This window comes from Pinus tabuliformis, chromosome 6 (genome assembly GCF_031772625.1).
Source record: "Pinus tabuliformis cultivar Carrire ecotype Pingquan chromosome 6, CPIR1, whole genome shotgun sequence".
NCBI classification, from domain to species: Eukaryota; Viridiplantae; Streptophyta; class Pinopsida; order Pinales; family Pinaceae; genus Pinus; species Pinus tabuliformis.
Window position 1 is genome coordinate 1270077871 of NC_142292.1, and position 26719 is coordinate 1270104589.

A 26719-nucleotide genomic window follows, 5' to 3' on the forward strand; every position below is an offset into this window, starting at 1 on the left:
GGCTAAAGCGGGGAAATAATTGATAAGAGAGCTTAAATTCACCTAAGGAGAATTTAATTAGAGAAGGGAAAAGGACAATATTTCCTAGGCAAGTGGGGGGTCACTTTAACTTTATAAAGTGAAAGTATCATAAAGTGACTTTCTAAAAGTGAAATTAATAAAAAGAAAAAAGAAAAAAATAAAGAGAGAAAAACAAAAAGGAAGGTGAAGGGGAAAAGACAAAAAGGGAAGGTGAAGAGGAAAAGACAAAAAGGGAAGGTGAAGATGAAAAGGCCATCCCAAACTCATTAAAGAAGGGAATTGAGGAGGCTCCCTGCATTCGTACATTGTGTGAGTTTGAAGAGAGAACTCTTGGAGAGAGTTGGAAGAGAAAGCTGAGGGCTTTGGAGCCCTAGCTGCCATAGCAGACTTCGGTGTTGCGATGATACCCCCTAGTCTGAGAGTGAAATCACTCAGATTTCACTGTAGAGCTTCAATGGAGAACGGGATTTCTGAGAAATATTGAGGTACTCAGGTTTTATCAATTATTTTTATATCCTTATACTGTATTTCCCATCTCTTTGACAGGCTGGAAGACTTTCATGGGAGAATGGAGTACCAGAAATAAATTTGAGCCAATAAAGGAATAAGGGTGTTGCAGAAAGCTAATGTTCCTGCTCACTGGGACCCACGAGTTATCAGAAATCTGTGTGTACAGTAATGTGGGGCCAGCCAAGAATTTCTATACGAATATCAAAGAGTTATCATGTTGATAATCACGAGTTTCTGGAGGAGAAGGGTTCGATTTTTTCTTCAAGAATAAGGGGAATCCAGACAGCAGTCTCCTCTGGTCGAATTTGCAGCTGAGAAGGAACGAAGCCACCAGTAAAGACAGGTCAAACACCTTGCTGCAATTTTGGAAGGTCTGTGAATAATTCTTTGCTGGTTCGAATAGTCAGTAAATAAGACTGCAGCTGTTCAGCTGATTTGGAGGGTAGCTACTTCAATGCAGGGGTGATTCCAATTTATCAAAGACAGAACTGGGTCATTCTATCGCTTCTGGTAGTTGCTGTAAGGGCCTGTGTATAATCTCAGTTCAGATTAGAAGTAGTGGGTGCTAAACAATGGCTGTCAACTAGCATGGACCTGTGCCTCCAATTCTGGGCAGCGTATTTCTCAACTAAGCTGGGAGCTGTCATTTCAGATGGGTTATAATTGTTGGCTATCTCTATTGATGACTGTCTTCAAATATCAGGTTCCATATTACTGATTCCCTAAATGTATGTTCAGATTTCCATAAAAAGAATTTATTCTGTGGGCTGCCTTATTATATATCAGTGATGTTGTGAATTTTCTGAGCACATATGGTGAATGTATAATTCCTTTCTTGAATGCTGGATGGTGCCTGTATGTTGAATGTATTGCTCATGAAACCACAGTCTTATAGAATACCTACAGCGGAGTGCAAACTAACACAGCTCACACCCAAAACTCAGAAATTTTTTAGAAAAAATCAGAATTTAATAAGGCAGAATATTACAAAAGTCCAAAGGAAAGCCAGATTTGTCCGAGATTCAATGCTTTAATTAAGAGGGATTGTCCAAACAAGATAAACAACAAAATAAATTAAAGAAGTAAAGCTTGTGTAGCTAAAGAAAAGGGAGAACTTGAGAAGAAGCCAAAGGGAGAAGATCCCAAGGATCTTTACTATTGAAGGAAGCTACATCTCTATCAGGTTCTTTATAAAATTTGTCTTTCTTTTATTTAATAAAAAGTAGAAAAGCATGCATTGTTGCATTCTCTAGAAGAGTCTTGATTTTTGTAAAGTGTGGCATCATAGAAAGAAGCATATGATAGTAGAGGAATTAGAATACACATGATCAAGTTTTTTTTATAGAAATCATCTAGCTTACAAGAATGAATGAGATCATATTGCATATCATAGTTCATCCAATCATTTTCTAACATAATGTTACAGGTAGTCATGTTGCAAAGAGAGATCATCAAGATCCTATAAGAACCATTCTTTTGGAAGGTTCTTGGAAGAATCATTATGACATGACTAATATATATATTCCATCTAGTATGGAAACAATACTCTTGAAGGATAAAGGAATGTTGACGGTCAAGTTGTAGTATGAAAGGCATAATGAAAGTCTTTCTCTTCTTGGGAAAAGAAACCCATCTTTGACAGGTATAAGAAGCAGGCTCATTCAAGAAAGGATGGCTAGAGGGTTGTATGGAAGCAAAGGTATGCATATTATTAACTCTTCTCTAGGGTAAAGTTCATATCTACAAGAATCTTGCAGAAAGAATTGGCTACAAAATGTGCTTGGTAAATCTTCCATATGGTTACATGATGCTTGAAAGAAGAAATGTAACATGCTTTGGAATGGCTAGAGATCAAGACTCCCTCACAAGATTACATGGTATAAATATAACAATGTTGATCAACATCAAGTATAGTCTCTAGAAGAAAGAAAGGGAGTTAACAATGACAACTCCAAGGAAGATATTGTAGCTTGGTAATCAAGTTCGATCCATGGGCACCCTGATTAAAATGAATGCATGGAGAAAGATTCTTGTACAATATGGAGATGGATCATGTGAAAGGATGTTGATCTCAAAGGATTCAAGTAAGCAAATACTTTGATGAAAGGGGCCATCATGATAAGGTAAGTTTAATATTAATATTTTGATATTGTTATCTGGTTGACATTATGTTTTGCTACCTGGAAGGATGTTCCAGAAATACATAATGACAATTAAGGAAAGTTCAACTGTTGGTATTGAACTTGATTCAACGAACATATGAATTGAGTAAATGGTTTTGGTAATGTAGTCAAGATGTTTATATTATCATCTTGAGATTGAAAGGTAGAGTATACGAGGATAACTTGATGATTACAAACATCACTTTCATGTTTAGAGGGAGCTATGATAAGGCTCAATATAATGCCTTTATTGATGATGACTAAGGGAAATTGATATGAAAGGTCGATGGTCTGAACCCTATCACAATATTGAAGGAAGAAGATGGTTTCATAACATCCTGCAAGAAAGAAGCTCAATATGATGAGATACAACAAAGAGACATGTAGCTACTATCTCCATAAAGAACTAGAAGCTGATACTCTTATGAAGACAAGCTAGAGAGCTTGTGATTATGAATTCCCAATTGAAAGGAAGTGAAGGAATCTCGTCTATGCTTAAGAGGGAGTAAAGAAGTCTCCTTGAATACTTGAAAAAGGAGCAAGGATGAATTCCTCAATCAAGAAGGAATGAGGATCTCCTCTTTGGTTGAGAGGGACTGATGATGGACATCACATTTGTATTCTCTTCTTCATATGTCATCCACTAGGCTAGGACTAACAATCGTACATCTAAGTGAAGGCCATGGAGGGAGAATGGAGAATGGAGGATTGGATAAGCATCTGAGATTTCCTCAAGGATAGAAAATCCAAGATAGGAAATGAACCGACACTCTTTGAGGATTGGACAAATATCCAAGATAAGAGTGGTCGAATAGGACCGATATTCTTTGAGAATTGGGAATCCAAGATAAGAATGGTCCTAAAAGGAAAAACCTAGTGAATATCTAGATGGTGTATGTACCTTGCAGAGGTAGTGGGGTATCTCAAGTATCTTGGACCTACGCTGAGAGGCGCTCTACAGCCCAATATGGCTGTGACTTTGTAAAATGTTATGTAATGCGTTAGTAATGTAATGTAATGGTATATATCATTTTTAAGTTTATATGAATTTTTATTAATTCACTTTTGAATTTACATGAATTTTTATTAATTTTTGTTGGGTAGTTCAAGTAATCATGACTTACTCTAGTTAACGGCGGTTTTTGAGCTCCAAGTTTACAAGAACCCATGGTATACATGTCGAATATAGCCTATTTAAAGGGGTAAAGACTCTAGGTAAATGTGTCCTTTGGTGCCGTTGGGTAAAAAATCAAAACTTGCAACTATTGTTTTGTGTTTTGATAGGTAATCTTTTAAATATTACTGTAATAATTTTTTCCGTATCATATATTTAGATATACCAACCTAGATCCATCTTAACTCCAAAGCTATCTGTTGAAGAATCAAGGGCAATTAGGTGTAGCGTGATTCTTACTTGACTTGATAACAATTTGTGGAGTCTTTTTACTTTTTCTTGTTAGCTTAATCTTCTTCTTCTTATTATTAATGCATGTGTGTGCACTTCATCAAACTGCTACCAAAAACATAAGAACAAGAACACAAGATGTTGGCTCTCTGCCAAGGCCAAAGCCTCTCTTCTCTTGAGAGGAAAACCCTTTGGTAAATTTCTCTCATTGAAGCTTCTTATTGATCAATGCCAAACCCTAGACCCCTGACTAGAATATCCTTCAAGCACAAGTCAAGTCCTTCCTTCCTGCACTTTCTCCCTCGGCACTTCATTCCAATGTTGCACGAAGCGGGAGCGAAGCGGAAGCGTTTTTTGGAAGCGGGGACGCCGAAGCGTCATTTTCCAAAAATCTAGGAAGCGTCTGCTATATATATATATATATATATATATATATATATATATATATATATATATATATATATATATATATATTTTATATTTTTTTGCATTTATACTCAAAACAAACATCCCAAATACCAAATTAATTGTAGAAGACATGAAAACATGCATATTTTTGCATAAATCAAGATAGATATAACATCCATTGTACATTAATGATCTAGAATCTAGATTCTTCTCCTCTTGTCTAGCCTTTGCCTCTACCTCGATTGTCTAGGGATATTAGTCAACATTGCCCAATTTTGATCAAACTACCTAATTCAAGACTTAAAATATGGTAGAAAAAGCTTAACATGTTTGATCGATGATTTTGACTTGATTGAAAGGTAATTTTTTGCTAAGGGCGTGCCGCGTGACAAAGGAGTTCAACAATTAACACCACCAACACCAGGGTACATATAGGGCTTGGTGCTCTTGATTAAATGCTAATCGCATACCTTCATACTTGATATAATCTAATGAAATGCCACAATCCCATTGATCCTGAATACCTGAAAACTGTTAAGTCTGCCGAATTTTGAATAGGATATGAAATTCTATTTTCTCCATATGAAGTCCAATGAGGCTGGAACCACTCTCAAACATTCTGAGTCATTTCATGGTAATGTTAAAAATTTAAGTAAAAGGATGAAAATGAAAAATAAAGGAGAATGTCACTTTTACTTTAAGAATTTAACATTACCATGAGGGAGCATCTGCTATATTTATATTTTTTTTTGCTTTCATTTGTCACCCTAACCCAAGGTGGACCCACCCCCAACAAGCAAACTCACCTAAAATTTAAAAAAAAATTGAAAAAAAAAACGATTTTCTAAATGCTTTTCCGGAAGCTTTTCTGGAAGCGTACGGAAGCGTCTGGGAAGCGTCTGGGAAGCGCCTGGGAAGCGTCTGGGAAGCGTCGTACGAAGCGCGCTTCGGCGCTTCCAAATTTCCAGGAAGCGTCTAAAAAAGCCGAAGCGGCGCTTCCGAATTTCGGAAGCGCGCTTCCGGCCAAGCTTCCTAGGCGCTTCCGTACGGGACGCGCTTCGGGGCTTGGAACCGGGGGGGGTGCTTCGTGCAACACTGCTTCATTCTTCTTTCAAATGTTGATAGACCTTGTTACACTTACTCTAGAAGAGACACCTTTGATGAGACCCTTTGTGATGATCCCTTCCTTCTTCTTGACCAAATGAGCTCCTTCTTCAAGGTGTAGGTGCAGACTTGATGTGACTGTCCTGCAGCCCTAAATTCTCGCACATGTGGTGGTTTACTTGATGTTGTAGGCTCTTTTCTCCTTCGCTTGAGTGCCCTTCTTCTTCGCTTGAGTGGGAGGCCTTATAGGCCTAGTTTACTAGCCCAAATAGAGAGATATGTCAACTGTGAGTTTCTGCTGTTATGACCGCAGGAAGCCTTCCTTTTCCTCGCACGTGTGACTGCAGCTTTCCCTAGAAATAGTCCTCTAAAGTTCGGTGTTCTTCCTTCCTTCTTTGCTGCACTAGAGGCTCCCTTTCTCGTCTCTTTTTCACCCTTTACTCGTTCCTTCACTTCGCTGATTTTAGAGGTAGATTGCGTTATCTTTAGAGGAGTGGACAGCCTCTATATATAGAGGATTGTCCCTCCTTTAGGCCGACTTGAGGCCGACTTGACATATATAATTCGGATTGCTTCTTTGGTGGTGTCGTTGCATGGAGGAGACTTGTTGACTTTGCTTGGAGGTATTCTTTTGACTCTAATACATAAATATACATGGTGTAACATGCCCTTAAGGTCTTCCATAATTTCTTTTGACTCTTTGATCACCCATAGCACTTTTAACATGTGCTAGACCTATTTCAATGAGCAAGAAACTCATTGACATATATAATAAAAATAATATTTTTTTTCTTGAACAAATACAAATATGAAAAGTATAATTATGAAGACCGAACCTAGTTACATTTCCGTCAACACTATCAAGGGCCGAGAGGGATCAAATCTCTCAAGGTGCAAACCTTTCCTCAAGTTTTGCACTCAAAAAAGAGGCTTACACCTCGAGAAATTTGATCCCTCTCGGCATTTGATGAATCCCGAGTTAAGATGAATTTAGACTGGTGTATATCACAAGTATTCCCCTTTCAAAAGATTATTTTTCCTCACAGCATGCTAGAGAGAGGATGTCATTAAGAGATGAGCATATCCTCCATAAAGTGTCTTCCTTGACCTCTAGTTGCTCAAAGATGGTCAACACATTGTTGGATGTGGTTCCAAACACTAGAAAGGTTCCATTGTAAGGCATGCATAATACTCGAGAGCTCTTTTGTCTTGTCTCTTATGGTGGAACCTTGATGTTCATTTGGACAATGTTTTTTACTTGGTTAGAGGCTTAAAGCAACAAGATCTGGATCTATTTTTTTCTTCCCTTTGATAATATTGCTGTGTGTAGGTCAGCATGCTTTTGCAGATTATCTTCCTCATTGGTTGTGAAGTGCTTACTGTGTTAGATAGGGTGTCAAATACATACAATTTATAAGTTTATCAATGTCATTTAAATTACAAGAACTACTTGAGATTGGTAGCCTAGCAGAATTAACCATCCGAAACTAGCGCATCAAAATCCTGGAAACCAATGGTGTCAACTAAAGTTATAGATAATATGCCTGATAGAAAACTGTCATAAAGATCACCTCTTCCATGCTTTAGAAGCTATAAAAACAGATACGAAGATCTGAAGCTAAACATTATTGTTAAGTACACAATAACCCACCTATGGATTTAACTAAGCAAAAATGAACCAATCAACATCATTCAAAAAAAATTTGTAAGGAAACAGATGAAACATTTGGTACTGTAGATAACAAATATAAAATATCATAAATCTGCACAATGAATGTGATTTAATATCAAGATCTCCGATTAACCTTGTAATTTAAGAGAAGGAAACCACAATGCAGAAGCAAGGAAACTTCACCTGAGTTCCAAGTCGTGTTGCTCCCCCCAAGACTTATTATTGCGTCTATGGAAATCTCCAAAAAGCCCTCCAGCAGTCGTTTGCATATGATCTAAATCCATAAGATTTGGATACAGCAAGTGCATTAATTCTGTTCGTAGATGACCCAATTCTGGGTCAGGTATTGAGGGAATATCTTCTGATGTTGTTATACGATTGTAATCAAGGTCCACAACAACCACCTGAGAGACTAAACTAAATGAGACAGATACATCAATGCCTCATAAATTATTAATAGCAATGAGCAAGGACAGTACTAGATTTTAAAATTATTCTAGCAAACCTCCAAATATGGCAAAAATTTCAAAAATCATTGTTCATAACAATTACCCTCTTCAACTTGTTGCAAGGGCACATGGCTGTCTATTTGCAGCGGCATGTCTCATAGTTAACTTGTAGCAATTTGAATAACATGAGAGCCTAATATTTATTGACAAATACAATCAGAACAAAGAGAGTTGTGGTGTACTTCTAGACCCACAGAGATGTGTTCAGGTGGATAGGTGAAGTTCGAGACCATGTTTGATAATATGCATTGGGTCATCAGTGTCTATGGTTAACAAGCTTATTTCCATCTAAGGCCAGCACCTAATTATGAGAATCTCATGGAATGCCATCCATCGCCAAGAAGTTAGAACCTAATTTGGAGAGGGCTTATCAAATGTGTCCCATAGATGGACTGTTGTTAAATCAAACTATTAGTAGAGAAAATCATATGAATTTCTCTCGCCAATGAGACTAAGAAGGATTTGTGTGGGCATCCATCGTCAGGGTGATCTGCTACAAAACTCTATTCAAATGCTTACCGTCCCTAGAATTGATCTTGTAATATTCCATAAAGTATTTTTTTTAAAAAGAATAATATGGAACACATAACAAATTTCTTTATTTACACCCAATCAAATTGCACAAATTGCAACATGTAATTATCAGCACAATAAATAAATTTTGCAGTATGAAAACCCAGAAATGCTGCAACTCAAAATTAACACGAGAAATTGTAGCAAATTCAGCGAAATTCAGCCTTATTATATAAAATAGGGTTTTGTGAACTTGTTATAAAACACCGGCAAATAATTGAATGGATGACAATAGCTCCTCCAACATTATGCCCCTGCGAGAGATCTAATTGACCTCTCCTCGCAATTTGCACATAAAGCCCAATGAGCAGATCTGATTTGATCCCTCCTCTTTGAGTGGCTAAGATATCTCTCTCAATATCGAAATCCCTCCTCACTAGATCATCTAGGTGGACTACTGAACGCCGAAACTAAATCTCTACATAATGTGGGTTCTCACCCAAACAAACTCCAAGAGCTCAACTCAACAACAACAAAACAATAATCCCAATGCATGCTTAAGGAGTGAGCTCTCATCTCCTTTAACTAAAATGGATTTTCGGAATACCATGGGTCATCTAAATACCATGGGTCTTTTCTTCTTTTATTAAAGTGACTTATAATATTTCTTTATCTTTAGTCACTTTTAATTAATTAATTATCCCATAGCCCATAATTAATTTTAATTTGTAACGCAGGCTATTGAGATGCTCTCTTTTCCCAATGTCCGAAAAAAGGGCGTCAATAGGATATTATTGATCCTTTTATTGATTGGAGTAGAGCATGAAGGATTTTGCACTTGCCTAGGTGCCAAAGAATGCAGAAAATCAGAAATCAGTCACTTAGCCAGAATTATATTAATAATTAGATTATTTCCTAATGTTGACTTAGGAAAAATTAAAAAGAGGCAATCTCAACCCTTGGATGCTTCTAGAAGGCCAAAGTCAAGTTATAAAAAGGATCTAAGGATAGAAGTGAGGAGATCGATTTGGCATCAACAAGTTTTCTAGTGCTCAGAACAGGAAAATTGTTTTTCAGTGAAAATTTAGCGTCCAAGTTGAGGAGAGAGGGTCATACAGCCTGGGCATCAAATCAACAACAGGTCAAGGTCTTTCTGGGGGCGCAGAGCTGGTCGTACCACACAACCGGACCATACAGGCTGCACCACTTTCAAAAGATCTAAAATATGTAAATATCCATTATAGGATAAGTAGTATATTTATATAGAAATGTATAGAAGGTATGAGATGATTGAATTGTTACAAATGGCGGCCTAAGTATATACCTAGGCAGGTGCCCCTTCATGAATGGCCATGTCCTTATGAGACATGCCTCTTCAGTATACTAATCACTTAACTATTTATTATTAATAATTTACATTCATAACATTGTCTTCCTCTTCAAAGAAGCTTTGACCTCAAAGCTTATTGCTGACAAGGTGTGTCCTCTTGTTTCTTTATCTTGTAATCTATTAGCAACTTTCGGAAATCTTCGAGTTGTCATATTTTATGATACAAAATGATAGGATCCTTGGAGTGATAAATAAAATTGTCGAACTGAGAAGGGATTGGACCATCCTAAATTAATCTTCTATGGAATCTTGCGATTACTGGATACTTCGCGCGACTTTTATCACAAGACTAAATTGCACTGACATTAGTAGTCTTTAGAACATAAGTTCAGTGTTTTTGTTCTAAGTGATACATCATACAACTATGCAGACCAATTGAGTTGTTTGCTCTTGTGACTTGGATGTCGATAAGGAATTCTTGTGGTTTGCTTTTCCCTTATCATGTGTGTGGCAATTTCCTAATTTAGTTTAAACACTGATGTTGTTGAGTTGGTTATCAGAATCTTCATTTGGATTTTTCATCGTCTGAACTACAACATTGAAATATATTTTTACTTCAACTAGTTTGTCATCTTCTTAAGTTGTGATATTCACTGGATCAGTATTCGTTCCTTTTTCTTCAACTTGAATTTCTGCATTTGAAGAATTTAACGCTTCCTTCTCGATAAGTTATACTTTTTTTCCAATGACTTTTTGTCCTTAAGCTTCTTAATTTGCGTCATTAATTTTTCACTATGGTCCTTAAGCTAAGAAACTTCTTCATTTGTCAGCGGTGGTTTTGTCAACTTCCCTTTCCATATTTTGTATCGTTTTTTTACTTACTTGAAAATTTGTTTTTGAGATATCTTCTATGTCTTCTGGGTTATTGAACCTGGCTTCAATGTATCAGCCTCCAGTGTTAGTTTTTTCTTTTTGTAGGAAAATGCCAAAAACTTCCTTTTCGTATTTAAGATGAAGGACCCTAGTGATTCCATCTAGGGCAAACCCAAAATTATATCACTATTGTCACAAAATAAGTTCTTAACGGTCAATCGCGAGACAAAAATATAGTTTTCAATACTTAGTTGTAGATTGCTTATGTCATATTATTTTTTATTCATCAAATCCATCGTTTCGATTATATTTGATTCAAGAATCACTAATTGGTTAGCACATTTAGTACTATCATAAGTATTCTCTTGAGTAAGATCAATAGAGATTATAATATCCTTTCTTACAAGTGCTCCTTTCATTTTAAATAGAACACTAACACTTTTACTATACGTTTCCGGAAATCTTCCATTACTGGTCTCCATTTTTTCTTTTTTGAGATGAGCTTAGGGTTTTAAAAGTAACCCTTTTAATCTTATAATATCCTTTAAAAGTAACCTTTATATTTTTTTTTCCTTGCACTTTGTATTTCAAACCCCCCTTTTAACTTATGTAATAATATATATAATTTTAATTTCTATTTCTAACTATATATATATATATATATAAGCTCAATGATAGATACCTCATATGACATGTAATAGGATACCTTCGATTTATATAACTAATATAGTTAATAATTTTATTATAGGCTTACCCTTATTTGTACAAGCACAGCTCCCCTAATCGTAAGGACATGACTGGGCAAGTATTTTGACAAGTGTGTGTCGAGGTACATTGTATGTCACAGGGTGTTGATTTGGGGTAGCATCGGATGTGCTCTAGCCACAAAATTTGGTGGAGAGGTTGGGGCACATGAGATCTCCAATACCCAGAAAGGGTTTAAGCAGATTCTAAACAGATCAGGAGATATTAAAATAATTAATATTTTTAATGGAGTCCCCAAGTCTAAACTTAAAAAAAAAAAAAATATTAATGTGTATTAATATGAATTTGTGTTAGAATGGTTCAAAAGACATGGATCAAACTAGATCTAATCTTAGCCATTGATTACGGACTTAATCTAGGTCGTTGAGATGTCAACAAGAAAAGTAAAAGAGGAGGCTTGAGGGTCACTTGGAGAGTACACCAGAGTGATCAGTCATTCTATTCTCTAGAGCGGGGTTTGCTAAGAGAGATAGAATAAGTGATCGAAAGAGCAGCTAAGAGGCATTGAGTACAGAGAGACAGAGAAGGTAGAGATTGTGTCGGCAAGAGTAGCTCAGCAGCCAAGGAGAGTGACGCAGAGCCAGGAAGGGCTCACGCAGGGCCACGTAGAGGCAGCCAAGTGTTGTGCGGAGCACCAGAGAGGCCAACGTGTCTGACGCAGAGACCCAGAAAGCTGACGAAGGGCCTCCTGGAGCTAACGCAGGCCAAGAAAGGTTGACGCAAGGCCAGCGTGAGACAAAGAGGGGCTGACGCAGTCCAGATTGGGCAGACATTGGGGTTGCAGAGCAGTTTTGTGCTAAGGAGCTGCCGGAATGATTTTCCGAGGTTTCAGCCAGGAGATTTCTCTCAAACTGTGAGGCATAGCTACTAAGGAAATTCTTTGTTGGGTAGGCTAGTTTCGGCACCATGATTGTACTCTGACATTGCTTAATAAGAAAACCCTTAGATCGCTGCACAGGTTTTCCCACACTGGGTTTTTCCGGGGACATTGGTCCAAAAATAATGGTGTCATGTGGTGTGTTTGTTCTTATTTCTTTTAGTTGTTGATCTGTAATATGTTGAGCATGCACTAGCATTTATTTTCAGTGTTTACTTTGTAAATATCTTGTTAAAGAAAAATAACAAGTAGGTTGGAATAAATCAGGAAAAGTGCATGAAGGGTTTCTAAACTAAGTAAACTTAGAAACTTCAACATGGTATCAGAGCGTGATCGCAGATCACAAGAGGCCTATAAGATATCAGCCGAGCAGAGCAATAGCAGCAGAAAACAGTTGTCCCGAGGTGACAGAAGTTTTTTCTAGCAGCACAGAAGCCAAGAAGTGTGACGCAGAGCCAGCCAAAGCCACGCAGAAGAAGTCGGGACCTACGCAGAGCCTCAGAGAGGCCATCGTTGCTGACGCAGGGCATCCCAGGGCTGATGCAGACCCATCTGGGGTGATGCAGAGCCAGCGTGAGGCAGAGAGGGGTTGACGCAGTTCACAGAGAGGCAGTTGCTGGAGTCTAGAAGGTTGCAGAAATATTGTAGAGTGAAGTTGGTGAGGTACTGTAGTCACAACAATACCTCACAAAGCAGGGCTAGAGGAGTTGTTACCGAGGGTTTCTAGCCGAAGAACCTGGATCAACAATGCAGTTGCACAAGACAATCAGAGTAGGGGGCATCTCGACAAGCGGTAGAAGGATTTCGAGGAGGGAAATCAGGACTCAGAGGGAGTCCAGAAGAGAACTTCCAGACGGGAAGTAGAGACTCAAAGGAGTCGAACAGAGAACTTCTAAGAGGGAAGTAGAGGAGTGTCATGGCCAATGTTGCACGAAGCGGGAGCGAAGCGGAAGCGCGGAAGCGGAAGCGGGAGCGCGGAAGCGGAGCGCGGAAGCGTCATTTTCCAAAAATCTAGGAAGTGAAGCGTCCGCGGAAGCGTCTGCTATATATATATATATATTTTTATATTTTTTTGCATTTATACTCAAAACAAACATCCCAAATACCAAATTAATTGTAGAAGACATGAAAACATGCATATTTTTGCATAAATCAAGATAGATATGGCATCCATGATTCCATTGTAGTTACTAGTATGTACAACAATCATCTATATTCTAGCTATTACAAACATACATCAAATTTTTAAGCATATTATAAAACATAAAACATAGAGCATATTATGATTTATCTAGCAAGTGAGCAAGTGTCAACATTTGTCATGTCCAAAATTCAAATAATAATGTTTACAAAATATGTCACTTGGTCACCGCCAAGCCAAAAAGGTTCAAAATTCAAATTCACAAGTCTACAAGTCTAATGAGTAATCTATGACAAAAAGTAGTAGATTGTGAATATATCTACTAATCTCTCCTCCTTCCACCACGAATAGAACGTGATGGCGGGCCTCCACATGGTGGCAATGAAGAAGATGGTCCCTGTGTAAGTCGTGGCACTGAAACTGATGAAGAAGAACCCCCTGCTGTTGGTGTTGAACCATGGAACCTAGGAACCAAGGGACCAGATGGGGGTGGGGGTGAAACTGATGAAGAAGAACCCCCTGCTGTTGGTGTTGAACCATGGAACCTAGGAACCAAGGGACCAGATGGGGGTGGGGGTGGTGGCATATCAACACGGTCATCATCATCCTAGAATCGCTCAAAAAATTCATGCAAAAAAAAAAAAAAACACTAGTTAACAAAAAAATTAAAAACATGAATTAGAGAAATGCTTTATAAGGGAAAATTGGAAAATTCATACCACAATGGACATACCTGGATAAGAGCATCCTCTAATTGCTCTAGTCGCAACACTCCATCCTCCAAATTGGGCTCCTCTGGATTCTTGTCCCAAATCAACAAGTCTTTATTAGACTTTGCATCTTCACAGTAATGGGACAGCAATCGCAAGTTGTAATGAACATAAACCAAGCTCTCTGCCCGGTCTAAATTCAACCTGTTCCTTTTAACACTGTGGATGAAAGAATAAGAGCTCCAACACCTCTCTGCAAAAGAAGTGTTTACCACCTGTGATAGCACCCGCAATGCCAAACTCTGTAGAAGTGGAGTACCCCCTCCATGCATGTTCCACCACTCAAGAGCAGAAAAAGTCTCTCGATCTTGAATTGCATGCATGCTCCCAAATGGACAAGTGTTGAGCATATAGTTGCTCACCTGTCTCCGTACCAATGCAGCCTCCTCCTCATCAGGGATTAATTTACTCAATGCAGCCATATATTTTTCGTGAACCTCTCTATCTTGGTGTGGTTTTTTCCTACTTCCCCCCCAGGTGCTGGTGTTGAAAGCCATGATGGATGATAGTATTTAGGTGTCAAAACATATGCTAATGCATGCAATGGAATATTTAGCATTTCCCATCGGTTTTGCACCACTACACGAATATAATTGTACAAGGTGGTATCTCTAGGCTCAACAATGTCTTTAATCTGCCCCAACATGCTATCCATTTGCTCATACACCTCCCCAATTACTGGTCGATCTGAATCTGCAAACTTGATCATGTAATAAATTGGTTTGGTGAATTGCAAAACATATTTAACCTGTGACCAAAAGTAACTGTCAAGAACAGTGTCCTTGACTGCATTAGCACCATCTGAGTCAGTGTTAATTTCATCCCATGTTTCAGCACACACCAGATTAGTTAAAGCTTGTCTCACCCTCACTAGCCGCCTAAAGGTGAGGTAATAACTAGCAAATCTTGTCTTTGCAATTTTAAGCAATTGCAACTTGGAGTAAGTGCCATAGAAGTAGTTTACCCTTGTATGCCCTGTGATGAATTTAATGAGCTGCTTCCCTTTCCTGTAAACCTCAGCAATCCACCCACAATCTTTGTGTTTCACAATATCATGCATCAAAAGGTTCAATGTGTGAACCAGGCACCCAGACCAAAAGATGTGTGGATGAGTACGCTCAATAATTTTTCCTGCTGCCTTACAATTTGTTGCATTATCTGTGATCACTTGAACCACATTATTCGGACCAACATCTTTGATTGATTTCAATAGGAGATCTGCAATGTTTTGTGCAGTTGCACTGATGGAGGAGGAGTCATGACATGCAATAAATACTGCACCACTAGAAGAAACACCAAGAACATTTATCAAATGTTGGTTTCTAATATTTGTCCACCCATCTGATACAATGGATACCCCAGAATCCACCCACTCATGTGTAAAACGTGTCAAAGCTCTTTGAACCTTAGCTTTTTCTCTTTCTAATAACACTGTTCTAGCTTTCTCATAGTTGGGGGCCTTGTATCCTTTTGGGGCTTCATTGATGGCCTTTACCATGTCATGCCAATAGGGAGAGCGAAGCACATTGAATGGTACACCGCAAGCACAAAGAAAACGGACTATCTTTCCATCCACATCATCCCTCCCAGCAACATTAAGGAAATCCCCTATTGTTCTTCTACCTCCAGAGGTTGCAGAAGTACCATGAGGAGATGGGCAACTACCAAATTTAGAGGTTGCACTTGATTCAGAATGAGTTTTTTGTTTCTTGTTTTTTCGTTGTGCAGCCATCTCTATTTGGATGTATTTTCTTCTTTCTTCAGTTGAAATGTTTGGGCAAATTTGTACCCCCACAGAACCCTTTTTTCATCACTGTCCAGCACCCCACAAAGATGCCTCCTCAGACGGGTATATGAACCCGTATATGGTTTTCCTCCATGACAACCATGAGGGCACACAAATTTGTAAGATCCACCACCCTTTCCCCCATCAAGTTTGGTCACATAGTTCCACAAGGGTGTTGATGTACCTTTCCCATCTTGTGCTTCAGTGTCCCCTTCAAGTTCATCCCCTTCCTCTTCAAACCCTTCCTCCTCATCATACATTGGGTCACTACTATTAGGACCAAGTTCATCCCCTTCCTCTTCCCCTCTATTCCTCACCCTTGCCATCATTAAAACCAAGAGTGGAATGATACATAGAAGCCAAAAGAACACCATCTTGGAATATGGATATAGGTGGTGGACAACCTGTAAATAAAGGAGCAAGTAGAAACAATGGGAAAGAGTAGGAGAGGGAGGAGAAAAATACAATTTTTTTTTCAAAAAAACAAGGGAGTTTGGGGTTTGAACTTACCTCTTTAGCTCTTGTAGATGAAGTCCTCCAAGCTCTTGCTCCAAGCTCCTCCTCCTTCTCCTAGCTCCTCCTTCTTCACTCCTCCAAGCTCTCCTCTCTTCTCCTCTCCTTTCCTCTCTTCTCTTCTCCTCTCCTCTCTTCTCTTCTCCAACTCTCATAAACTCAAAGTGAGAAAATGAGGAATGAATGGGAGCTTTATGCTTTTCATTCCTCACCTAAACTCACCCTAAACTCACCCTAACCCACCCCCTCATTGCAAGTTAAGTTAACTTTTAAAAAAAATTTAAGTTTAAAACCGAGCCCGCGCGGAAATTTCCGGAAGCGCTCCGAAGCGCTCATGAAGCGTGCGCTTCCGGGCCCGAAGCGCGGATCGGGGGCAACGCAACCCAAAAACCAGGAATCGTTTTAAAAATTCGGAATCGCGCTTCATGAAAACTGGAATCGCGCTTTGGCTGGAGGTTCCGGAACGCTTCCGTACGGGACGCGATTCCGGCCTAGGATCCGGGGGGGGCGCTTCCTGCAACTATGGTCATGGCACTACATAGGGTAAGAGACCAAGATAGACTGGACGGAGCATTCAACTTTGCAATCTGGAAGGCCAGAATCTTATCCGTACTTGACAAGAATCGTGTCAAGAACTTCGCCTTGAAGGTAATAGCTATCCCAGTCGACCCCAATGATGATGACAGGTACGAGGAGGCGATGGCAAGGGCCAAGTGCATTATCCTTGACGGGGTCAAGGATCATGTGGTACCACATATAGCCGAGAAGGAAACGGCAGTTGAGATGTGGGAGGCTCTCAAGAACCTGTACCAGCATACTTCTGTGCAGAGAAGAATGCTGCTCGAGAACCAGATGAGGTCGTATCAGATGAAGAAGGGTCAATCGATTGACACCTTCCTCGGAGGACTGAATGAGATCCGAGACCAGTTGACTGCTATAGGAGCAACACCAGATCAGGAGCTTATGGTGAGGACAGCCCTGAATGCTGTCTCAGAAGATTGGGAAGTGTTTGTCCAGAGTATCCTGGGCAGAGGGACTCTCCCACCTTGGGACGAGATGTGGGCAGCTCTTCGCCAGGAAGAGATCAAACGGTAGTCGAAGACAAGTAGCAGCAGCAAAGGGATGAATGTCAAGCAGGAGGAGGATGTGGCCCTAGCATCTGAGGGAAAGTAGGAGAAGCAAAAGAAGAAAGATCTCTCCAAGATCAAGTGCTTCCACTGTGGGGAGATGGGTCATTATGCGACCCAGTGCCCAAGGACGAAGAGTAAGGGAGAGTCTTTCGAGACTAAGGCAGCGCCAGCACAGGTAGAGAAGGAAGTTTTGACAGATGATAAATGTGCCATGAGCGCACACACCACTTGAGCAAAAGTGGGGAGACATCGAGCTGTAGTCAGGAGGACTACAGGCGATGAGTGGCAGAATCCTTGAGGTACCCAACCTCTTGGATTAGACCTTGCTACGGGAGCCCCGACAAGGAGTAGCAAGACTAGCTAAGTGGGTAGAGACGGATGTAGATGGAGCAGCAGAGAGAGCTACAATGTAGGAGTCCCAAGACAGCGCAGAGTTAGCAAGTTGCAGCAATGCGAGAGGCATAGGAGTGTTGCACCAGTGCAGGAAGGCACAGAGAGGTGTGCAATGGTGCGAGATGTAGGGAGTTGATGTAGCAACGCAGAGGTCAGAGAGGGAGCACTTGTCAGTGGAAGAGGAAGCTCCAGTATCAAAGGGTGTTTCAAGCCCAACAGGGAGGTCAGTTGGGAGATTAGTTACTTACTTCTCAGTAACTAAGTTGCAGTGCAACAGTGGGCAACATGATGCAGCATGATGAGAAGAGGTGCAGTGCGGATGCAGTGCTGAGAGAAAGGACCAACAGCAGCACGGATGCAGAGGGAGCTATCGTACAGATGCAGCAGTGGCAGTGGCAGAACCATGGGCAGCAGTACAGGAGGCAGTAGTGCAGAGGATGTTGGGCAGGAAGGCCTAGCATCAGCACAGGTACCAATGCCGAATGATCAGAGTAATACTCAGTGAGGAGTTTTGCTAGAACATAGTCCTCGCTAAGAGGGAGTGTTGATTTGGGGTAGCATCTTATGTGCTCTAGCCACGAAATTTGGTGGAGAGGTTGGGGCACATGAGATCTCCAATATCCAAAAAGGGTTTGGGCAGATTCTAAACAAATCAGGAGATATTAAAATAATCAATTTTTTTAATGGAGTCCCTAAGTCTAAACTTAGAGAAAATAAAATATTAATGTGATTCGGTCCAGATTCGTGTCCAAATCACAGGACACGTCGTGTCCGAGGGAATTTCGCCATTTTCAAAAGCGTGTCGCGATTTTAGGACACGTGTCCGGTTTCCAGGACTCGCTAAGCTCAGCGCGGGAATGAAAAGGGCGTGTTTGCTCATTAAAATTGTCATTTGGCAAGTGATTTGTGCTGTTGGCAAGTGATTTGTGTTGTTGGAGCAAGGAGTAAAGCATTTTGGCAGCTTCATGATCAAGTCTAGGCCCTAGTATTGATATGCTATTCATGGTAATGTTAAATTCTTAAAGTAAAAGTGACATTCTCCTTAATCTTCATTTTCATCCTTTTACTTAAATTTTTAACATTACCATGAAATGACTCAGGATGTTTGAGAGTGGTTCCGGCCTCATTGGATTTCATATGGAGAAAGTAGAATTTTAGATTTCATTCAAAATCCAGCAGACTTATCAGTTTTTCAGGATTTTAGGATTGGGGGATTGCAATGTTTCCATTGAATTTTGTCATGTATTAGGGTATGGAACTTGTATTTAATCAAGAGCACCAAACCAAGAGCTTCTGAATATGTCGCTCCCGCTCCCGTTTTCGCTTCCGCTCCCAAGTAACACTGTTCCTGATGATATGGGTCTGGACACCACTGTTGAGTTGGCATTGGCCAACATGGATCTCAATGATCCAGTGCTAGAGCCTATTAGATTTGATGACTTAGAGGGGTCAACCTCCATACCAGCGGATGCAGAGGCGACTATGGATACAGCAGAGTAGGAGGATGTAGAGGAGAGCAGTGGGGACCATGATGATGGGGACAGTGATGCTGATTCTGATGTTGATTGATGCCTTAAGGCTTGTATACCTGTAGTTGCTTTATATTTTCTATTTCTATTTGCCATTGGCATTGCACCAACACTACCTATGTAACACATTTTGATTTGATGACTTAATGAGAAAACTACAGTTGTCAGTGTGTTTATCTTACTATCTTGTAGTTGTAAGTTGTCTTTCAGTTATGAATTATGAATCATGATTTAAATTTTTAATAGATTTATCATTTATGTGACCAGTACCACTGACATTTATTTGAATTTTGTATGTACTATGCATGCTAATAGCTATAGATGAAGATCTATGTTTGAAATCAATAAATTTGTATCATTAATTAAAATTTGTGTAAGAAATATGATAATATCTAATTTTTAACATATATGTATATTTTTTAAATATATATATATATATATATATATATATTTAATAAAATAATATATAACGTGTCCTGTTCCGGGGGGTCAGCGTGTCCGAATCCGACACCACGAATCTCGAATCCTACGTGTCCTGAATCCCCGTGTCAGGTGACTTAGAGCTGCTAAGGAAATTCTCTGTTGGGTAGGTCAGTTTCGGCACCAGATTGTACTCTGATATTGCTTAATAAGAAAACCCTCAAATCGCTACACTGGTTTTCTCGCATTGGGTTTTTCCGGGGACATTGGTCCAAAAATAATGGTGTCATGTGGTGTGTTTGTTCTTGTTTCTTTTAGTTGCTACTTTGTAATATGTTGAGCATGCATTGGTGTTTATTTTCAATATTTACTTTGTGAATAACTTGTTAAAGAAAAATAACAAGTAGGTAGGAATAAATCAGAAAAAGTGCATGAGGGGTTTCTAAACTAAGTAAACTTAGAAACTTCAACACAGGGACAACAGCGTTTGGACAGCAAATTGGCAACGAACATTTGAGAGAGGCAACTGACAGGAGAAGTGGAATAGGGACCCATGAAGAAGGTTACGGCTGGTATGAACTAGTGATTAGGCAACGACGCGAAGAAATAGTCAGGCAAAGCTGGCGGATGGCGGGGGTTGCGGCGGCATCTCTGTACAACATCATATGAATACCGGGCCACAATTATACAGTGGTTATTTTCTGGAGTCGAGAAGACATGCAAACAAGACAGGATCTGTGGCAGTGGTGACAAGGGTGGAAGACGTGGGTGATCATCGGCGTAGCAGCGAGTTTTCTTTGGCATAGCAGCAAATGGCGTTGTCACAAAGATGCAACGACGACTGCTAGAATTCAGTTTTTTGGTTATATGTATAAATTTTTCTTTTCTTTTTATTTAAATTTGTTTTTTCCTTTATAATCTTTTTAATTTATTTTTTTATAATCTCCTCTTTTTTTTACCTTTTTTATATTTTTTAATATACATATAGAGAGAGAGAGAGAGAGAGAGAGATTATAAAAAAATATTTTATTCTCTTTCTTTTCTTTTCTTTTTTCTTTTATTAGCCAAGGGCCTGATGGAAAATCGAAAACCTCCAATACTTGTGTGGCTAAAAGCCAATCGCAACGCCAATGAACTTGATGAGGGGTTGATGGCCAAAGAACGAACCAGACTGGCTTTGTGCAGTGGTTGAATGGCCAGAGGATCGAACAGCTCTGATATCAAATGTTATGAACAAAGTTCATATACGCAACAAAATACTCAAAAGATCTTAAATATGTAAATATCCATTATAGGACAAGTAGTATATTTATATATAAATGTATAGAAGGTATGAGATGATTGAATTGTTACAAATGAGGGCTTGCTTATATACCTAGGCAGGTGCCCCTTCATGAATGTTCATGTCCATATGGGACATGCCTCTTCAGTATAATAATCATTGTTAACTATTTATTTTAATAATTTACATTCACAACAAAGGACATGAAGTTCCACATAGAGTTGGGAGATGAAGGGAGGTACCGAGCAAAACGGCTTGATACAGTCAAATTCAAGGACTAGGGGAAACCCTTGTTTCACAAAGATGTGCTTTAGTTTCTTGGGCTCAAGAAAAACCTCATCTTGGTTTCAGCGTTGGAGGATAAGGGATATGTGGTGAACTTCATAGAGGGAAAGGTCTACATCAAGCCCATGACTTCCAAAGTAGCCAAGCAGATTGGGGTCAAACAGAAGAGCTTATTCAGCATACAATTCGACACAGTCGCATTACTTATGAGTAGAGGGGGTCGTGACTCAGGCAGCGAGCTAGGTGAGTTATGGCATAAACATATATGGCATCTACACCATGGTGCGTTGAATATTCTTAGAGAGATAGCAACAAGGCTACCATAGTGCAACATTGATCACCACGATGTGTGCAAAGGTTGCACACTTGGCAAGTATGCCAAGACCTCTTTTTCTAGTAATGATAACGGTGCCAACGACATCTTGGACCCTATTCATTCGGACATTTGCAGGCCCATGTCTTTGGTATCCCTCAATAGGAATAGCTATTATGTCACCTTTAACAATGATTATTCACGAAAACCTTGGATCCTATTGATGAAGAAAAAGGACGAAGTCTTCTTGAAGTTTCAGGAATTCAAGGCCATGGTTGAGAACCAGAGTGGCAAAAAAATCAAGGCGTTGAGGTCAAATAATGGAGGGGAGTACACCTCAAATGCTTTCAAGGAATTTTGTGCCAAGGAGGACATCAGGAGGGAGTTGACTACACCATATAATCCTCAGCAGAACGGGGTGGGTGAACACAAGAATTGGGCCATTGTTGGGCAGCGAAAGCAATGTTGCACGACCAGGAGCTACCCATGTTTCTTTGGGCAGAAGCATGCAACGGTGTTGTTTTCTTACAAAACAGGAACACACAAATTTTTGGGGTGACTTACATCAATGGAGGCCTTCACAAGCAAGAAGTCAAATGTATCACACTTCAGGATATTCAAAAGTCTGGTGTACTTTCATATACTAGCAAAGAAGAGGTCAAAACTAGAGCCCAGCATAGAGAAGGGCATCTTTGTGGGCTACGGTGACACTTCTAAGGCTTACAAGATCTATGTACCAACACTCAATAAGATTGCCATCCAGAGGGATGTAAAATTTGAGGAAAGAGCTATGAAGAAGTCCTTCGATCATGACTTAGTTCTAGTACAGGAGAAGGAGGAGTTAGCTCGCAAGCAGGAGCCTCACCCAGCTCCTTAGACAAGAGTTATACATGATGATGGGTAGGCCAAGTAGCATGAGGATGAGAATGACACGCAAGACGAGCGAGTGGAGCCCACTTAGCCAATGACTCCCAACACAAGGAGAAGGAAGGCTAGATGGGTTGATCATTTTATCAAAGAGGTGCAGGAGCAAGTTGGTGCTCCTACTACTTCAGTTTTGGAGAGCAGAATGCCACAGTGATAGACAAGATACATGGCATTCATCATAGAGTTGTTGGAAGTCGAGGCTTCCAGTTATCAAGAGGCAACCACACCGCAGGGGTAGAGAGATGCCAGAGGGAAAGTTAGTGGTGGACTCTCGTTGGATCTATAAGATCAAGCATGGAGTTGATGGGCGCATCGAAAAGTTCAAGACAAGGTTTATCGACAAGGGATACACCCAATTAGAGAGCATTGATTATGAGGAGACATTCGCCCCTGTAGCCAGGTACTCGTCCATCAAGACTTCCAGATCTATTGCAACACAGATGGGGTGGTGGATCCACCAAATGGACATAAAAACAACCTTCTTCAATGGGATTGTTGAACAGGAGATATACATTGTGCAGCTAGAGGGGTTTAAGGCACATAGCAAGGAGACACATGTGTGCAGACTCAAGAGGACTTGTATGGGCTCAAACATGCTCTACAAGAATGGTATGCTCGTATTGATAGCTACGTTCAGGCATTGGGCTTCACTAAGAGTGAGCCAAACTCCAACCTCTACTACGTCATAGTTGGAGGTGAGCCGCTTATTCTGATATTATATGTTGATGATATGTTCCTGATAGGGACAGAGAAGCTCATCCAGGAGTGCAACAAAGATCTTGCATGTGAGTTTGAGATGAAGGATTTAGGGTTGACGGACTATTTCCATGGCTTGAAGGTATGGCAAGCAAATGGGGAGATCTTCTTAGGGCAAGGAAAATACATTATAGAAATCCTATGGAGATCCATGATTCATGATTGTAGACCCATGTCTACACCTATAGTCACAAATTGGAGGAAGATGGACACATCTAAATCAGAGCGAGTATACCCCACTCTTTACAGGAAGTAGATTGGGTCACTCATGTACTTGGTGAGCACGTTGCCACACATTTTCCTTGTAGTTAACTCACTGAGTCAGTTCATGATCAAACCTACCAAGGTGCACTAGGTTGTTGCTAAGCATGTTTTGACGTATCTCAAGAGCACAGTCAATATTGGATTGCAATATACACAAGTTGATGGAGTGAATCTTGAGGGCTTCACAAATGCAAATTGGGCAGGGAGTTCCATATACATAAAGAACACCTTTGGCTACACCTTCAGTGTTGGATCAACAGTTGTTTCTCAATGCAACAAGAAGCAAAGATCAGAAGCATTGAGTTCAGCAAAGGCTAAATATACAGCTGCCATCCTGGCAACATGTTAGGTCATTTGGTTGTGGAAGTTGCTTGTCGGGTTGTTTGGACAGAAGTTAGAGCCCACACTGATATATTGTTTCAATCAAAGTTGCATTAAGCTCTCTGAGAAACCAATGTTCCATGATCGATTAAAGCACATTGCTATCTTATATCACCACATCAGAGACAGTGTGCAGAGTGGTATAGTTCGACTCCAGTACATCTCAACTGAAGAGCAGGTTGCTGACATTCAGACTAAGGCATTTCCCACAGGGAAGTTTGTCTACTTAAGTTGGGAGTAGTGCATAACACCTTCCCTAAGGGGAGTTTTGATTGGAATAGAGAAGGAAGGATTTTGCACTTGCCTAGGGGCCAAGGCATGCAAAAAATCAAAGATCAGTGACTTAGCCAAAATTATTTTAATAATTAAATTATTTCCTAACGTTGACATAGGAAAAATTAAGAAGTACTAAGTCGACAAGAGATTAGATCTTGGCCATTAATCTTGGAAGCTCAAGAGGCAATCTCAGCCCTTGGATGCTTGTAGAAGGCCAAAGTCAAGTTATGAAAAGTAGATAAGGGCAGAAGTGAGGAGAATGATTTGGCATCAGCAAGTGTTCTACTACTTAGATCAAGAAAATTGTTTTTCAGCGGGTTCAGCTCAGCCTTCAACAAAAGCTCAGCATCCAAGTTAAGGAGAGAGGGTCGTATGACATGGGCATTGAATCAGCAGCAAGCCGAGGTTTTTTTGCGTGCGCAGAGGTGGTCGTACTGCTCAATCGTACTGTACGGATTAGTCGTACAAGCCGCACAACCAGTCGTACATGTAATGACCCATCTTGAATTATATGGGGGCATAGAAATATTAGCATGCATACGAGGCATGCATATGATAGCTACATATGCATGCATCACATGCACTACACTAGTATACATACTAACTAATTAAAAAATGTGTCCAAGTATAGGGTAATGAATCAATTATTGAAGTACTTAGTAAATACTTATCTCATTGGAATATAACGAATGTTTTGAGTCGGGGTACTTAATGTATGTATCGCCATCATAATATATAACTAGAATAGATTCTACAAAATTAAAGTAAATACAATGGGTTATACAAAGTACATTAGGGATACAATATATATCATATAAAAGGGGAAATTATATTATATACATATTAATTTGTTATACAAATTAAAAAGAAAGTTTAATATAAATATTACTTAACTAAAAGTAAGCATACTTTGGATATCTTACAATTAAAAGTAAATGAAACACAAACAAGAAATACAATTAAAAGAAGGTGATGCCCTCAAAACTATTAACCCCCTTGTCACAGGACGATAACTACCTGCAATTTCCCAAAAAGATTTTATTGAAGACGACAGAGAGATTGGGGCAATGAAGGAATCTTGGCGATATAAGGAGAAGAGGAGGAACTTAGAGGAAACCAAAATATGAAGAAGGTTTTGATTTCTAACTGTGGGAAGAGCGGAGACTGTGACAATACATAGAGAAACACAGAGGCTTGAGCAATTGTTCGTGGGGTTTTGAGCACGGGGGCTAGAAGGCATCAAACACGAAGTCTTCTGGATCCGAGAATCAGATAAGTTGATCCCAGATAGGCTGGGAGGAAAAGGTCGGTTTGATAGTAGGAGCGGGAGCAACTACAGACCAAAAACACCTTCACACGAAAGTTTTAGTTATGTACTTGCAAATGTATTGTTAAATTCAGGCTAAAATTCAATGTTTGTTTAAACATGGAATCTAGGATAAGTTTCATTAAATTATGTTATTCTGTTAACTGTCAAATTTAGGGCTTTAGATTAAAGAGTCGGGCTTTAAATATATTGCTTTATATATATATATATATTGCTTTAGATTAAAGATTTGGGCTTTAAATCCTAGTACCAATGCCAATTTCGAATTCTTCGGACCTTATAGGCACTACACACCTCCAATCGAAATATCTTTTGTTAAATTATGGTGGGAATTTTTTTTATATTTTGGTAGGTAGTTGCAATTAATAATGTATCTACAATTTCATGGACAAGGCAATGAGTCTGTTAAGGCCCTATTTTGAGACATTCCACAATTGTGACAGTAATATGCTCAGGTCAAGCGATAACATTAACATTAAGTATTGTTACACAAGGGTAGTAGAGACGCAATTCGATTTGTGCCTCGCCATTTCTTCTCATATCCTCCATGAATCTTTGAGCTCTGAAAGGGCCTACAATAAGGTAATTACAGAGAAACAAATTGGTATGGTCGCCTCTTTCATCTCTAGTCGTTGTAGTCGACGCAAGTCCCAATCAAATAAAGAGAGGCATGCATGATTTCTAACCATGCCCGATAACCACCTCGGCAAGACAGCCCACTCTTGTGCCCAATAACTGCTTAAAAATGTTTCAAATAATATGAGACTTGTATAAAGTTTGTGTGTCTCTTTATCCAATTAGCCTAAGGTTTCTTTTGCACATGACCATGACAACCATATGTGTGAAATATGAGGCCCATGGGTGGACACACCCTTTTCTCAACTTGTACTATGCCTATTTTCTAAAGTCATCAAAGTATTTAGGTGACGTGGTTGACTGGTACATTAGGTTAGGTGAGTGAATCATGGTCGAAACACTCTCAGATCTCAGAATTCATTTCCCTAACGAAGTTAGAGGATCATACATTGAACAATCAAATTAGCAAAGTTGTCTTACTTCAATGCAGGAAGAGCACGA

At 39.6% G+C, this 26719-nt stretch overlaps 1 protein-coding gene across 2 annotated transcripts in view; it reads right to left on the reverse strand.

Moving 5' to 3' along the window:
* Positions 1-26719, reverse strand: part of SCD1 (stomatal cytokinesis defective / SCD1 protein (SCD1)) — a 470752-nt gene that overhangs the window by 290150 nt on the left and 153883 nt on the right. For both annotated transcript variants that reach the window (XM_089426037.1, XM_089426039.1), the window contains one exon: positions 7466-7686. In XM_089426037.1, coding sequence (XP_089282163.1) covers positions 7466-7686 — 221 coding nt within the window. The remainder of the gene's footprint in view (positions 1-7465; positions 7687-26719) is intronic.